This window comes from Camelus ferus, chromosome 21, assembly GCF_009834535.1.
Source record: "Camelus ferus isolate YT-003-E chromosome 21, BCGSAC_Cfer_1.0, whole genome shotgun sequence".
Classification (NCBI taxonomy): domain Eukaryota; kingdom Metazoa; phylum Chordata; class Mammalia; order Artiodactyla; family Camelidae; genus Camelus; species Camelus ferus.
In genome coordinates this window covers 20879718-20893940 of record NC_045716.1, presented here as the reverse complement: position 1 = coordinate 20893940, position 14223 = coordinate 20879718, and the positions used below count along the sequence as shown (strand labels likewise).

At 54.5% G+C, this 14223-nt stretch overlaps 1 protein-coding gene across 3 annotated transcripts; it reads right to left on the bottom strand.

Annotated features, from left to right (window-relative positions):
• Window positions 1–421: 421 nt before the first annotated feature.
• Window positions 422–13223, bottom strand: SH2D2A (SH2 domain containing 2A). 3 transcript variants are annotated; one of them, XR_004313969.1, is made up of 10 exons: window positions 12911–13223; window positions 12382–12579; window positions 12146–12306; window positions 11167–11351; window positions 10341–10430; window positions 9919–10087; window positions 6832–6981; window positions 6326–6625; window positions 4232–4627; window positions 422–1469 (listed from the first exon to the last, which is right to left on the bottom strand). XR_004313969.1 is itself a non-coding variant. In XM_032464003.1 (9 exons), exons 1-9 carry the CDS (start codon window positions 12942–12944, stop codon window positions 4460–4462), a joined length of 1455 nt encoding a protein of 484 aa, XP_032319894.1. In that variant the 5' UTR covers window positions 12945–13223; the 3' UTR covers window positions 3533–4459. The 3 variants fall into 3 exon arrangements, 2 of the variants coding, with proteins under 2 accessions (XP_032319894.1, XP_006174602.2); XM_032464003.1 differs by lacking the exon at window positions 422–1469 and having other exon boundaries at window positions 3533–4627; XM_006174540.3 differs by lacking the exons at window positions 422–1469; window positions 12382–12579 and having other exon boundaries at window positions 3533–4627.
• Window positions 13224–14223: the final 1000 nt, after the last annotated feature.

Genomic DNA, 14223 nt, shown 5'->3' with positions numbered 1-14223 from the left:
CAGTGCATCCATCTAGCCTTCAGCATGGAGCATTAGCCTGCACCACCACTCCCACCATCCACATAGGCACTGCGGGCTGAGATTGCCCCTCTGGGGTGTCTCAGTGAAGTGAGGTGGTGAGGTAGCTCAGCAGGGCCCAAAAGTCTTGAGGTCCCAAGGAGTCAAATGCTCTTCTTGTATCCACTATGCTGTAGATGAAGCCCTGCGCTCCTGAGTTACCACACTCCTGGGATTCGACAGTTTAACTTTCTTATTTTAGGGGCTACATCAGGATGGAGCTGGAAGTGTGCATTGGGAGGCAAGACATGGTGGGCAGGGAGAGTCCCAGTGTCTTCTGGGATATGAGAGTTAAGCCAGATATCTTTTAAGCTTCCTCTTGCCTCCCACTTCCTTTGGTATTCTGCAAGTAGTCTTACGCCATTTTTTAAAAGCCACTTTTTATTCCCTACCAAAGATGACATTTTATTTGGTGATTGGAATTTCCTGGTCACCAGAAGAAATACTGACAAGGTTAGAAAATGGGCATACTTTATTTGAGAGGCAATAGCCTCAAGTGATGATGAACAGGAAAGAGAAGACAGGGATAAGGGAGAGGGAAGGAGGAATAAGGAACAATAACTTGGCTAAAATAGGCATGGTGGCAACTGCTGAGGGACAGAGGGAGGAGGGGGTGAAGGCCTTGGTCAGAAATGGATCCAAATGGCCCTGGAAGTGGTTGGAGGGGTGGGGGCAAAGTCTGAGTGTGCTGTGCTGCACTGATTGGGACAGCGGAGCTAAGGAAGCCGAGGTCCACAAGAATCAGACTTAGGAACTGCACAGAGATGGCGCAGCTGTCATTGCTCCTACCCCAAAGCCTCTGGCCCCTGGGCAGGGACCCAGCCAGGTCTGAGTACTGAGCTTGCTGTCCAGGAAGCCAGAGTCTGTTGAGGGGATGGCTGAAGTTCTGTGGGGCCTGGGGAGGTGGCAAGGATGCAGGAATGCTCTGCTGTCTGCTCCTGACCTTTTCTTCACCCCCTCTCCCTCTGCTCAGCTTTCCTTCAGGTGGAGACAGATGTTCTAAGTCCTGGAGAGGTAGTTGAGGGTGGGGCCTTAGTCCTCCTTGAGTGGGTTCCTGGGGACTGATGAACTTCAGACTTGGGATAGCTGAGGTTGGGGAGTTAATAGCTTCTCATCCCCTCTGCTCCTGCCCTGTCCACCTGGGCCGAGTTACAGGATACCCTACTAAGACTGTCTACTGCATTAGCTGAAGGAACTGACAGGATGAAAGGGGCAGCATAAGGGAGACAAGAGCAGGAAAAAATACAAAGAGACATTGGAGTCAGCCATGGTGCTGAAGGGGCTGGAACCGGAGGGAGAAGCTGGAACATTCACTCGCAGCAAGGCCTTCGCAGGCTCTGAAGGGCATCAGGGGCTTGGCAGCAACAGCTCTCCTCAGATCTAAGAGGGGACTGAGCCAGAGAAAGCCCTGCCTAGAGGAGGCAGGAGGGATGCAATAACCATGGGAGACCGAGTCAGCTGGGAAGTGCCACCCCCACCCACCGCCCCCTGGCCTGAGTGGCCTCTGCCCGGGCAGAGCAACCTGCTCAGCACGATTGCCAGACTCCTTTTCCTGTACTAGTTACTCAGCTTCTCCATCCTGAGGTCTCACCGCAGCCCCAGGCCTCCCCTTGGGAGTGGAGTCAGCAGAACGGTGCAGGGGTGCCCGTGGTTGTGGTGAGGAGAACCTTGCAGCTAGAGCCCCAGGGAGGACCAGGGCCTTACCTGGCCTGGGAGGGACCCCACAGTATAAGGGGGAGCACTGGCTTGGGATGACAAGATCTGGTCCTGACTGCTTCCAGTTCCCTGCCACCTCCCCTGTCTAGCCCTCAGTGTTCTTATTTGGTTGAACCAAAGAGTCAGTCACAAAGGACCTGAAGTCCCTTCAAGCCTCAGCGGTCCTGCTCTGTCAATCCCCTCACTTGCATGGTCTCATCCGCTCTGTACAGCAGCCCTGTGTGCAAATAAGGCATTGTCTCCATTTCAAAAGAATGTAGGGAGCAGTGGCACAGAAAAAGTTTCCCTGTCAGAGGCTGGGCAGCTTGTTAGCAAAGAGCCACAACGGGAATCTAGGGGTCCGGATTCCGATCCCACCCGCTCTGGTGAGTCCACTCCTAGCCATGCGGAGCTGAAGAGGGAGGGAGAGGTTCCTTGGGTCCCGCTTGCCCCTCTCCAGGAGGCCTTGCTCCTTCAGAAACACCACGTGGGTCACTAGGCATTTCTGACCCCTCCCTGCACCTGCCCATCCTGTTCTATCTTGAAGGCTAAGGAAATCCTGTTTTCTGACATTCTCATTTCTAGTTCTTGCTATACAGTAAGCTTTTTCTTTTTCTTCCTCCTCCCCTGCCACAAGGAATCAGCCACCAGGTGACTCCCTGAGTCTCATCTAAGGCCTTTCTTGCACCTTCAGCCTACCCTCCCCAAAGCCATCTGCTCCCCTCCCCTCCCCCATCTTACTCCACCTCGCTCAGGAGGGAGTTCAGATCTACAGACAGGAGGAAATGGAACCCCAACTCTGTTGACTCAGCAACCATATTTCTCCTTAAGCTGATTAGCGCTGGAGTGGAAAGGAGGGGAATTCACTAGTCACTGGAGCTGGCCCTGCACCAGGCTGGGGGTGGCGTGGTGGTGGCAGCACCCACATCTAGGGAACATATCTTCAGGGAAGGTCTGGGGGACTTCCGTGATTCAGGCAAGTACCCAGGGCCCCTTGGCAGGAAGGGGGACCCCGATGGGCCCTGATTGTCTTGGCTGAGCTCTCACGGGAATGAGTAAGAAGAGGCTGCCCAGATGGGACCCCAGGAGTGCTCAGAAGCCCCTGAGAGGCTCCTGGGGGAGTCTCTGCTCTGAGCCCTGAGCGCAACCCAAGGACAGACACTTCCCTGCCTCAGGGAGCTTCCAGTCTGAGATAAAAATAAGATCTAAGGGAGATTCTTCTAGGCACTTGAAGCCCAGAGCATGGAGCTTGGCCACAGTGGGGCAGAGAGAGGAAGCCTCATGAGGGAGACAGAGAAGGACTGAGCCCAAAAGGCTGGGAAGACACAAGAGAGTGCCTTGGAGCCACTGTGGGTGGGCTCCCCATCCTCCTAAGGGGCTCATACACATAGACTCCCTACCCCCCTCCCCCAGTCCTGCAGGGCTTGGCAGGGGAGTCGGGGAAGGAGGTGCAGGGGGCTAACTTTCAACCACTTCCCTCCCTGCCCTCTTTCTTTCCTGGCATCCCCCAGGTGATATAGCCACCCCTCTGCCCCTGGATAGCTGCCCAGCCCACCTCCACTAGGGAGGGAATACTTTGCAGAGAGAGGTCTTTGTCCCTTGCTTTGGTGTCTCCCGGCGCCCAGCCTCCAGATCTGTGACACTTACCCAAGTGTCTCTCAATGCCTGGCCCTTCTCCCCTCCCTGCAGTGGCCATTCAACCACTTTCCTTCCACAGTATGGGAGAGAGAGTCAGAGACGGAGACAGAAGGAGCCTAGGGCACTTGAATCCCTGTTGGGGGAGGTGGTTGGCGATGATTTATTAGCCAGACAAGAATCAACAAACAAGTTCTAACATCTGTTCTCGCCAAACCATTCCTCAGACAACAGCAGCTTTGGAACAGGGCCCAGACTCAAAGGCTCAGAGGGCCAAGGAAATCAGACTCCTGGAGGAGAAACCAGGGCAGTGGGATGCAGCAGGGCCCTCCTAGCCCACTGTTTTAGAAGATGGCCAAGCACTGAGCCATTGGATTCTTAAGGACTCTTGGGAGAGAGCCAGTGGGTGTGTCCCTAAAAGGAAGCTAACTCCACACTTGCTCCTCTGACCTCCAGGCTCTTTGTGGGGTCCCAGACCAGTCAGGGGAACAGGTCTAAGCTGAGATCTGGAGGACAGGAACCAGCACCCAGGCCCCCATGAGGTGGAACTCTGGACAGCAGCCAGATTTCTTATCTGAGGAAATCCCTGACATTCCTGTGGATGTGGGGTATGGAACAGAGGACTATACAGAGGAATCAGGAAGCTTGGGTTCTAGTCCTTGACCTTGGCTAAGCCACTATCCCTCTCTGGTTTTGTTTCCTTATCTGCACAGTGAGGGGGTTGGACTTAATCAGTGAGGGCAAAGTAGATGCTTCTATTCCTCCTTCTCTCACCCATGGCAGACATCGCTAATCAATCAGTTTATCAGGTGTTCTTTTCTGCTGAGTTCAAATATGACCTTACCATCCTTTCCAGCGCAGCGCTCTAGGAAGCCACAACCAATGGATTGGAGTTGGCATGCAAGGTGACACCTTTTTGCCATCTTTGCAATAGATGATGGTTGAGGTCCTTGCCAGCTTTGATCACCTACAGTTTGTTCCATCCGCATTTCCTGAGGAGGGCGCCTGGGTGTGTGTGAAGGTCTCTTGATCCACTGTTCCAAGTTATCCTCCCCCAGCTCAGACTCACAAGCTACTGAGGAGGCCCCGGGGGGAGCCAGGCCTGTTCTCTGTCCTGAAGCACCTGTCTAGAAAAGTTGTGGGGGAGGGTGTGCCCCCAGCGGGGTAGGGGCTGGTGGGGCACGGAAAGGCTTTGTTCAGCCGCAAAGTTCTCAGAATGCAGTTGCTGGCCACCTGGATTCTGTAAAGAGAAGAATGGTCCCAGATCACACCCTCTACCCTCTGCCTCTTAGGCCTACCTGCAGCCTCAATGGATAAGACAGTCTGATCTTAACAGTCACTGGCCTGCAGAGAGGAGGTCTAAACCTTTCTCATTCATTCAACAAACATTTCTTGAGCACCTGCTCCGTGCCAGGCAATGTGCTGAGTGCTCTGGAAACAGAGATGAGTAAGTCCCAGCCCCTCACACTCTGCTGGGGAAGAGGGAAGACAGGTGTCCGTGATCAGTGGCATGACAGGTGTGTATAAAGCCTCTGTGTGGATGGCCTCTGCAGTCAGGTCAGGGAAGTCTCTGCAGAGAGGAGAAGGGCAAGCTGGTCTGGAAGGATGATTAGCAGGTTGCTGGGCAGGGGTAGTGTGCACTTTCAGGAAGTGTACAGGCAGAGGGACTGGCGTATGCAAACCCTCAGGAGGCTAGAAACCACTTGGTGTGTCTGAAGAAATGTGAAAAGTTCTGGAAGGATGCGAGCAGCCGGTGGTACAGCTGAGGAGGTGGTCCCCCCAAGTACAGAGGGCCTCATGGGCCAGGTAGCTGTTTTAGAAAGACCTTTCTGACTTTCTTAGGGCAGAGTGATCAGAAGTGGCAAGATGAGAGATGATGGGGGCTGAAACTGGGAAAGAAAAAATGTATTTAGGAAGAGACTCAGCAGGAATCAGTGGCTTATCAAGGAGTGAGGGTGAAGAGGAGGGAGGTGTCAAAGGAGTCTGAGGATTCTGGCTTGAATAGTTGTGTGGCTGGAGTGGTATGAGACCAGATAGGGAATACAGAGAGAGAATTCGGGTAGGGGGGAGTACAGTGAGAGCGCTGGCTGCACTGAGGTCAAGAGGCTGTGGGACACCGGGGAGCGGGGCAGAAGCCTGGAGAAAACTTTGGATGGAAATATGGACTGGTGACACCAGCTCTAGGATGGCAGCAGGCGGCAGGAGCCTGCCTAAGTGTAAGCAGGCACCAGGGCTGCCGAGGTGGACCCTGGGGCGCCCCACAGTGGGGGAGGGTGAAGGAGGGCCTGGGAGGCGGGGCAGAAGCAGAGGGAGAGGGTGGGAGCAGCTGGTGGGTCTAACACAGCTCAGGAAACAAGACACTGACTTGAACTGATCAGTGAGAAGAGTGGGCAGGTGTGGGGGATGGAAGGAGGAGACGGGGAGTGTGTGGAAGGAGAAAACGTGCAGGTGCCCCCTCCCCTGAGCTCATCTTGGGTGACACAAGGGACTCCAAGTGCTCTTCTTCAGGAAGGCAGGGCCCCTGAAGGCTGAGGGGAAGGAGCCAGAGCAGGAGAGGCCCAAGTTCAGACTGGGCAGCAGAGGAGGCGTGGAGCCAAGATTCCAGGCACAAGATGGGTGAGAGGGACACAGGCTCAGGTAGGGGAAGGCTGGGGGGGCCCTGTGAGGGACCTCTGTTTTCTCCGAGAAGTGGAGGGGATGGGGACTTGACAAAGGGGAGTCAGGTCCCAGGAACTCAGGCAGAGGAGAAGGAGCAATCTCTTGAGCTGGAAAAGGGTTGCTGGCAGCCTGGACCTCTGTCCTTCCCATCTCAGGTGAGACCTCAGACCTTCCTTCACTTAAACCCAGGCATCCAGTCTCAACATCTTCTCCACCCTCCCCAGTCTAGCTTTCAGGAAGGCCTCCTCGTGGTCTAACTCTTCCCTGTATCCCCATTTACCTGGCTTCCTGGGACGGGTCTGGACATGCACTTCCGTAGGATTTCGTGCCTGAGGATGCGCGGCAGGCTCTCACCCCCTGAATCAGGCACTTTCACCTCCACCTCGGCATAAATGTTGCTGGGGGTTTCCCCGGGGCTGCCACGGCCCATGGCATAGAAGTCTATGGGTTCATCAGGTTCGTGGTAGATGGGGATGGAAGGCTTGGGGGGCGGGGTTGGGCGGGGTCTCGAAGCGGAGCTTGTGTAGACTTCATAGGGCAGCTGAAGTTTGGCGGGCATGGGAGGCCTGGGCCTGGACGGCTGGGAGGGCCAGGAGAGAAGGCGGAGAAGGGAGGAGAGTGCGTCAGAACAACCCAGGCAGGGCCAAAGCTGGAGCCCTAGCCCAGCCTGAGCATCGGTCCCCTGTAGGCTTCCCGCCTCCCTACTGGCCCCAGGCTGCGCCCTCCTTTTCGACCCCGCTCTTCCCTCAGGCCCTACCTCCTCCCTCAGCACCACCCGCCCAATACCTCCTGTGGCTCCCCAGCCCCTTCTTTCTGCATGGCGGATGCGCTCTGCTCCTTTTTGAGGATTGGGCTATACTGAGGTTGTGAGTTCTGGCTTTTACTTCCAGAGTCTGATTCTTCAGTCCTTAGGGACAGTCCCGCGGGCTCAGGAGTCTGCAGGAGGGTTGAGGGGGGAGTAAGCCTCAGGGACTTGGTGCAGGAGGGATGACGGGTGGGACTGGGCAGGTAATCCCGGAGGACAAAGTAATCTGGTCCAGGTGGAGGATGTGGGGGCAGGGCAGGGCACAGAAATTTGGCCCACACTGGGTTCCTGGATGAGGAAGAGGGGTGGAGGCGGCAGGGAAACAAGGAGGTGGGGCAGTTGCTCCGGTCACAGGCCACATCTAGTATTAAACTTAACTTCATCAGGAACACAGGGCCAGGCCAGTCACCATTTGTGCCTGTGGTTGTAAAACTGCAACAATGCTTTAGAAGTCTTTAGCCTAAAAATTTTCAGCATGGGGAGAGATCTCCAAGACTGCTGTGTCTGTGTGTATTTCTGCAGGTGCCAGAGGACAACTTTACGCAGCTATAAGCTAGATATTTTAGGGACATAGTTACTGCCTCAGGGGAGAGGAGCTGTCCTCACAGAGGGAAGTTTCCTCCCTGTGTTAGGTGTGCTTTTCCCTCCGCATTTGTCCCGGGGTTCACAAATGTTCTCCGCATGTCCATTAATTTTAGGAGGCTCAGACCATAGGGCTTTTCTCTTGCGTCTGCAATCCACCAAGCGTATGTCTCCATCTGGGGGTGTACAGGCACTGCAGACTTCATGGATCCAAATTAGAATTCTTTTTCCCTCCCCCAACCCCCTAAGAGTTCTCAGCATTCCCTTTATGAATACAAAGCAGTACCTCCAACAACCTGCTGAAGTAGTGCCTTAGGAGTCATCCTGGACCTCCTCTCCCTTCCTCCTCACATCCCCTGCTCCTTCCACTGCCTAAATATATTTAGATCTGCACACCTCTCTCCATGCTCACAGCCACCACTCTGGTCCAGGCCTCCTAATTCCTCCCCCTGTATTATCTTTCCCTGCCAACCCATCTCCACTCCTCGATCAGAGTGAGCTGCAGAAGTTCCCCTAGCCATCGTCCGTGGCTGCCTGTTGCTCCAGGATAAAGCACAAACTCCAGAGAACTTAAGTCACCCAACCTTCTGAGCCCTGGCCATAGAGCTTGGTCTCTGACAGATCTGCCTTCATCTCTCTCAGCTGCAGCTGGCTCCCCTCACCTCCAGACTTTGCTAAAACCCATTGCCACTGCTTGGGAATCTTCAAGTCTCTACCTACTCCTCACAAAACTCTGCACAAGAGTTGCCACATAGGAACAGTCCCACAGAGAATACTTCTTTGAACTGACACTCACTAAGTTCCAAGAAACTATTCTAGCCCAGGTCATCAGTGACCTTCTGTTGGCCAAATCCAATAGTCAATTCTGGACCTGCTGGCACCTGCTCTTCCTTGATGCATTTTCTTTGCTTGGCATCTAGGGCATCATCCTCTTGGTTTGTCTCCTCTCTCTCTGGCTGCTCCTTTTCAGTTTTCTTTGTAGGTTCCCCTCCATTTCTGCAAACTCTAAAAATGCTGGAATTCTTTTCTTTTCCATTTACACTTATTCCTGAGTGAGATTTCATCCCTCCTGAGGGCTTTAGACTCAATTGATCTGCATGCTGATGGCTCCCAAATGTTTCTCTCCAGCTGAGACTTCTGTCCTAAACTCCAGATCCATATAGTCCCACTGCCTACTTGACATCTCCATTTAGATATTGAATGGATATCTCAAACCATGAATGTCAAAACTGAACCCCTGCCTCCCCAGACTTGGTCCTCTGATAGCCTTCCCCATTTCAGTCAACAACTCCATCTTTTCACACTCCTCATCCAATCCTGTAAGAACCCTATCAGCTCCACCTTCCAAACAGATCCAGCATTCCACCTCCTCACCCTTCCACCTCTACCAGCCTGGTCCAGGCTTCCATCTTATCTCCTGAAGTATTGTAGTGGTCTCCATCTGGTCACCCATGTTCCTCCCAAACTTACAAGGTCATGTCACTCTTTAGTTTTTAACTGTCCAGTGTCATCCCACCTCACACAGAATAAAATCCCAAATCAAACAAGAGTCTACAGGGCCCCCTTCCTTCAATCCTCTGATCTTATCTCCTACCTCTACCTGTAGTAGCTTTCTCATCTCATCTCACCAGGGATGCTCCTACCTCAGGGTCTTTGCACCTGCTGTGCCCTCTACCTAGGATGCTTTTCCTCTAGTTGTCTGCATGACCCCCTCCCTTACTTTGGCCTCTGTTCAAATGTCCCCTTACCAGAGTAGCCTTCCCTGACATCCCTATGTAAAATAGCCCCAATCCTGTCACTCCCTGTTTCTGTAGTTTCTGTTTGTTATCTGTATTGCTCATGCGTTGTCTGTCTCTTCTCCCTAGAATGTAAGCTCCACATAGGTAGGGATATTTGGGTCAGTTTTGTTTATTCTTTTGAAATAGCATTTCCCAGTGCCCAGACCAATGCCTGACACATGATTGTCCCTCAGAACTGCCTGAACTTCCTCAGGGAGGCACTCTCTGACCCGGCTCCCCACCAAGGGAGCTAAATAGCACCCCACTCTGTATTTCCTCTTATCACACACTCACACTTGGTTCCTATTATTTGTCTCTGCGGCTGGTGAGCAAGCTTTGTGGGTTTGACACCTTCTGTCTTGTCCATAGCTCTATTTCCAGGGCCTGCCAGCACTTGGTATATGCTAGGTCCTCAGTAAGTATCTCTAAATTAAAAAAACAAATGACCTGTCTGCCTAGCTGGCCACTCCCAGCCCTTCCAGTCTTTGTGTGGCTGGGCTGGTCTTTCAAGGACCCCTTCCCCAACTCATCTTTCTGTAAGGGCTTGCTGCGGAGATGTGTAAGCCCGGGAGGTCTGACTGGGTCGTCCGTGGAGTGAGAAAGTGCCTGGTGTTGCGGTCCTGCGGCCTGAACTCTGTGTGGGGAGGGGCACTAGCCTGGGTCTCTGGAGTCAGGTCAGTGCCAGGGCGGGGTGTAGGGGCGGCGTACCTGACGGGCAAGGGGCTCGGTGAGCGTCTCCCGGTAGGGGCTGAGCGGGCACGCCGTGTAGTGCCGCAGCAGGTCCTGCAGCCGCGCGTGGGCGCTGTCCTCGCCCAGCACCACGTGGCGCCCGTCCCGGAGCTGGGCCAGCAGGAAGTGGCGGCAGCAAGTCCGGCCCCTGGAGGGCACCAGTCAGGATCAGACCTGTTCCCTCTTCCCAGCCAGGACGTCAGTACGAGTAGTGACCCCTACCCGCCCCGCGTAAGGGTCTCCTACCCTCATTAGCTTAGGGGCTGAGCGTAGAGCCCCTGCCTCTGCTGGGGATCAGCATGAAGTTCTGCCCCTCACAGGTCCTTCAGCACCAAGTCCTGCCCTCCGATTAACCCAAAGCCCCGCCCCCTTGCCCCCCAGCGCATCGCCCCTCCCCTCACCTGTAAGTCAGCACAAAGGTCACAGCGCTCTCGCTGAAACGCACCAAGTAGCATCCCTGAGGCTTCGTCTCCAGCAGCCTCTCGGCCTCTCTGTGAGTAATGGAGAAGACACGGGAAGGCTGCTCTGATTTCCATTCTCACCCCCGTCTCATTGGCTCTCATGGGGGACCCATATACCTTAATTAAGCAGGCTGAAGTGGCTAGAGAAGGGTGGAGGTGGGAGAGAGGATGTGGGCACTGCACTCCACTGCAGAGACTGGGCAGGGACAAGGACCAGGGGTCCCACTCAGGAGACTCCCAGTCCTGGATCCTTCTGGCTGCATTCTGGAAAAATAGCCTGGGGTGGTGGGTTGGGGGGGAGGCAGTTCTGCGGCTTCAGCAACTGGGACCGTAATAGACTTCTGGATTTCAGAAGTCATAAGCTGAATGGAGGAGGTGAACACAGATACAGGAGAAGGGAAGCTGAGATGGAAGGAGGAACTTCAAGGGAGGGAAGAAAGGAGCAGGCTGGTGAAAACCAGAGGTAAAGGTGGAAGGAGAGATGGAGGACAAGAGAGATGGAGACAGAGGTGGAAACTGTGAGCACCAGAGGCCTAAGAGACAGGAGGGAAGTTGAGCCTAGAGGGGGGAAACTGAAGCACAGGGTGGGGGGTTTGCGCTAGACCTTCTCCAATGATCTCCCCCAGGAGATCTGCCTCAGAGAATAGACTTGAAACCTCCAGGAGTCATAGCCTGGGCTTGTAGTCTCAATCTACTCTTAACTGGCCGCAGGACCCAGGACTGGCCCCTGCCCTTCTCTGAGCCTGTTTCTTCCCCTGTGACTCACCTCCGGGTGATGAAGCCGTGGAACCAGGCGGGGGCTGCCCCGTGCTGCAGGAGCTCACGGGCCTGGGTCTTCTGGAACCAAGCTCGAGTCTCAGCCTGCAGGGACAGGCCTCCTTCCCTAGGTACCTCCTCAGCCTTCCCAACGCCCTTTGGGCTGCAGGCAGCCCCCAGGGTCTGGGGAGGTGCCTAGATAGGGAGAGAGAGTTCAAGGAGGGAGAAGTAGCCATGATTAGTAGTCCTTCTCCTGACTTCAAGTCAGCTGCCTCGGAGCCAGCTTCACATCCCTACATCTAGCCCCTCCTGGACATGTGGAAGAAGCTCCCCACCCCCCTCTGCCATCTCACTTGCTTATTTTAGGATATAATTACCCAGAAAGTCCTTCCCAAAGTCGAACTTTAATCTCTTGCTTCAACTCCAGCTGTTTTTGTTTCCAGGGAATTTCCTTCCACTTCCCTCTGAGTCCCTGGGCCTTTGATTCAGGAATAGGGAGCTGTTAAGCTGCGCTTAAATGGGAATGAGGCCTTCCAGATAGACAGAAACTCCCTGGCCTGAGCCATGAAGGGAGGTGATGCAGGAGGTCACTCCAGAGGCCAGAATGAGGGAGGGCTCACCCTACAGTTGGAGGAATTCAGCTGGTTTGTTGGGAGAGCTTCCTAATGACTGGGTGGGTGAGAAGGACTGAGACAGGGCTGCTCTGGGCAGATGAAGGCCACAGACAGAAATGCAGAAGCTTGCTTCTGGGACTCAAGTCACCGTACCTTGGTCACCTGTGGACCCTTAGCTTCCCAGGGACATAGGAGCAGTGAGTGGGTCGTTCAGCAACTGAAGGAGGAGCTCCTGATCTCCTTTCCCTCCCTCTGTGCCCCTGGCCATGTTGGCAACCCCACCTCATTCCTGCTTTGGCCTTTGTCCATCTGCAAGTCCTCACCCGTGGGAGGGTGGGGCAGATGAAGGAGTTGTACCTCCCGGTTCCCACTTACCACAGCGTGGACAGCCAGGACCCTGGGGGTGGACTGAGCCTCCTCAGCCTTTGGAGCCTGGAGTCTGGGTCCCGGAAGCAAGTTCAGGTCCTGGCAGCTCCTGGGATTCAAGCCCACGGGCAGGAAGGTGCTGAAGTTCAGGGCGGGGGCTTCTGGACTCCCTGCTTGCACAGAGAGGTTTCTCAGTGAAGGCCTGCCTCTCTCCCCGCCACCCACCCCTCCTCCAGGCCTCTCACCAGGGACCTGGAGGACCAGACAGTCATGGCAGGAGAAATGCAGGAGGGACAGCAGAGACGATTTCTCAGGGAGGAGGAGTGAGGAGCCAAGGAGACAAGAGGGGCTGAGGTGGCAGAGGGGCTTGTCAGAGAAACCGGGCCTCAGGAAGGAGAGCTGGAAAGTCAACTGGTCATCTGGTGGCCCGGAAGTCCCTAAATCTGGGAAGGGAGGCAGATCTCCTCAGGGCAGGTCCCTCTTCTGGGCTAGGATCCTCTGCCTCCCACCCTGCTTCGTCATCCTGCTGTCTCCTTGCTCGTCTCTAAGAAGCGCTCAGCAGACCCTGCCACCTTTATCCTTGGGGCTGCGTGGACCTGGAGCCCCAGAGGAGGAGAAGGAGCTGTGGGCCGCCTTGCCAGCTCTGGCTTGGGGTGGGGCCTCTCACCCCTGAAATGGGAGCTCAGGCCTGGGGGAGCGAGCGGGAAGGCGGGTGGGGGTGTGATGGGGGTCTCGATGTTCCCTCCCACCCACATTCTCCAACTTCACACTTACCTTGGGGGCATATCTGGGCCAGGGGGAACTCCATGGGGGCAGCTTAGGAAAGGAGCCCCCAGAGCAGGCTGTGTGTATGGGCTCTCAAAGGTGTGCACACTCAGCAACTCATCTCTCCTCTCACCCCTGCCCCCGGGGGCAGGAAATGTCGCCTCACCCACAGCCCTAGACTTCGCAGAGGACTCACGTCATGGAAAGCCGTAAGACAATTGTCCCTCCCCCGGAAGCCAGGCAGCTGAAGGTGGTGGCGGTGTGGTGAGTATTTGTGTCATTCTGTGTCTGGGTGTTGGGAAGCCGTTACTGCTATCTTATCTCCATCCTTCCTGATTCTTTCTCCACGCCCTCACTCCAGACTGGGATTTCCCTTTCTCTCCCTCAATCTTTGTCTCTCTCTCTCTGTCTCTGAGCAGAGGCAGTGGGGATGTCAACCTCGGAAGGATAAACCTTGTAAAGTGATCGGACTTCAGGCTCCTCAGAGATTTGTTCTTAGGACACGCAAGGTGGAGGGGACAGAACTGCAACAGGAAGAAAGCGGGTCAGACTTTTGAAGGACTGTCTGAGCTCTTATGAAATCTGTGAGACCAGGGCGCAGGGAGGAGAGAGCTTGGCTTCATCCTTAAGCGCATCATGGAGCTGGGTTAGGGCAAAACCAGGCAATCCCAGAGAAAGGAAGGGAGAATTTCCTCCAACTAAGCAGGTCGTTTTTAGCAGTAAGACTACTAGTGGTTGTTGTCAGTAACTTTAGTGCTGATGTCTTAAACTTGTGAAGTGCTTATCTCCTGCCACCCCATAGGACCTATCCCATTTCTCTGTCATGTGATCCTCACAAATGAGAAGGAGACAGAGAACATTATCGCCATTTTCCAGAAGGGTAAACTGAAGCTCAGAGGAATGAAGTACCTTGGCAAGCGTCTTTCATTGTCCCTGATGTTCATGGCAGGGTTGGGACTAGAAATCAGGTCTTCTTTTACTAATTTCACTGTGATTTAGGCCAACAGTCCTTGATTCTGTGCCAGGCACCATTCTTGGTGCTGAGAGCCCAGAGAGAAAAAGAATCTTGTCTCAAGATGAAAAGAAAGGGAAACGACTTTCTAACAGATACTTACACAAGGTTGTGGCAAGTTAGTGGTGTGGGCTGGTGCTACGGGAGCCCACCTCAAAGGCTCCTAATCTAGCCGTGCGGGCGTGTAGAGGGGGTTGGGATGTCAGAAGAGGAGAGGGAGCTGAGTTGTAGAGGATGAGTAGGGTTGAAGAAGGTAGGAGAGATGTTTCTAGAAGAGGACAAGCCTGTGTACAGGCATGGAAGAGGGAAA

Excerpts from the sequence above, each read along its gene's own strand:
- SH2D2A (XM_032464003.1), bottom strand. The coding sequence starts at position 12,944 with ATGGAGTTCCCCCTGGCCCAGATATGCCCCCAAG. Across the intron at positions 6,626-6,831 it reads GGGCTGGGGAGCCACAGGAG|CCGTCCAGGCCCAGGCCTCC; the intron begins GTATTGGGCGGG and ends TGGCCCTCCCAG. Across the intron at positions 4,628-6,325 it reads GACCCGTCCCAGGAAGCCAG|AATCCAGGTGGCCAGCAACT; the intron begins GTAAATGGGGAT and ends TTCTCTTTACAG.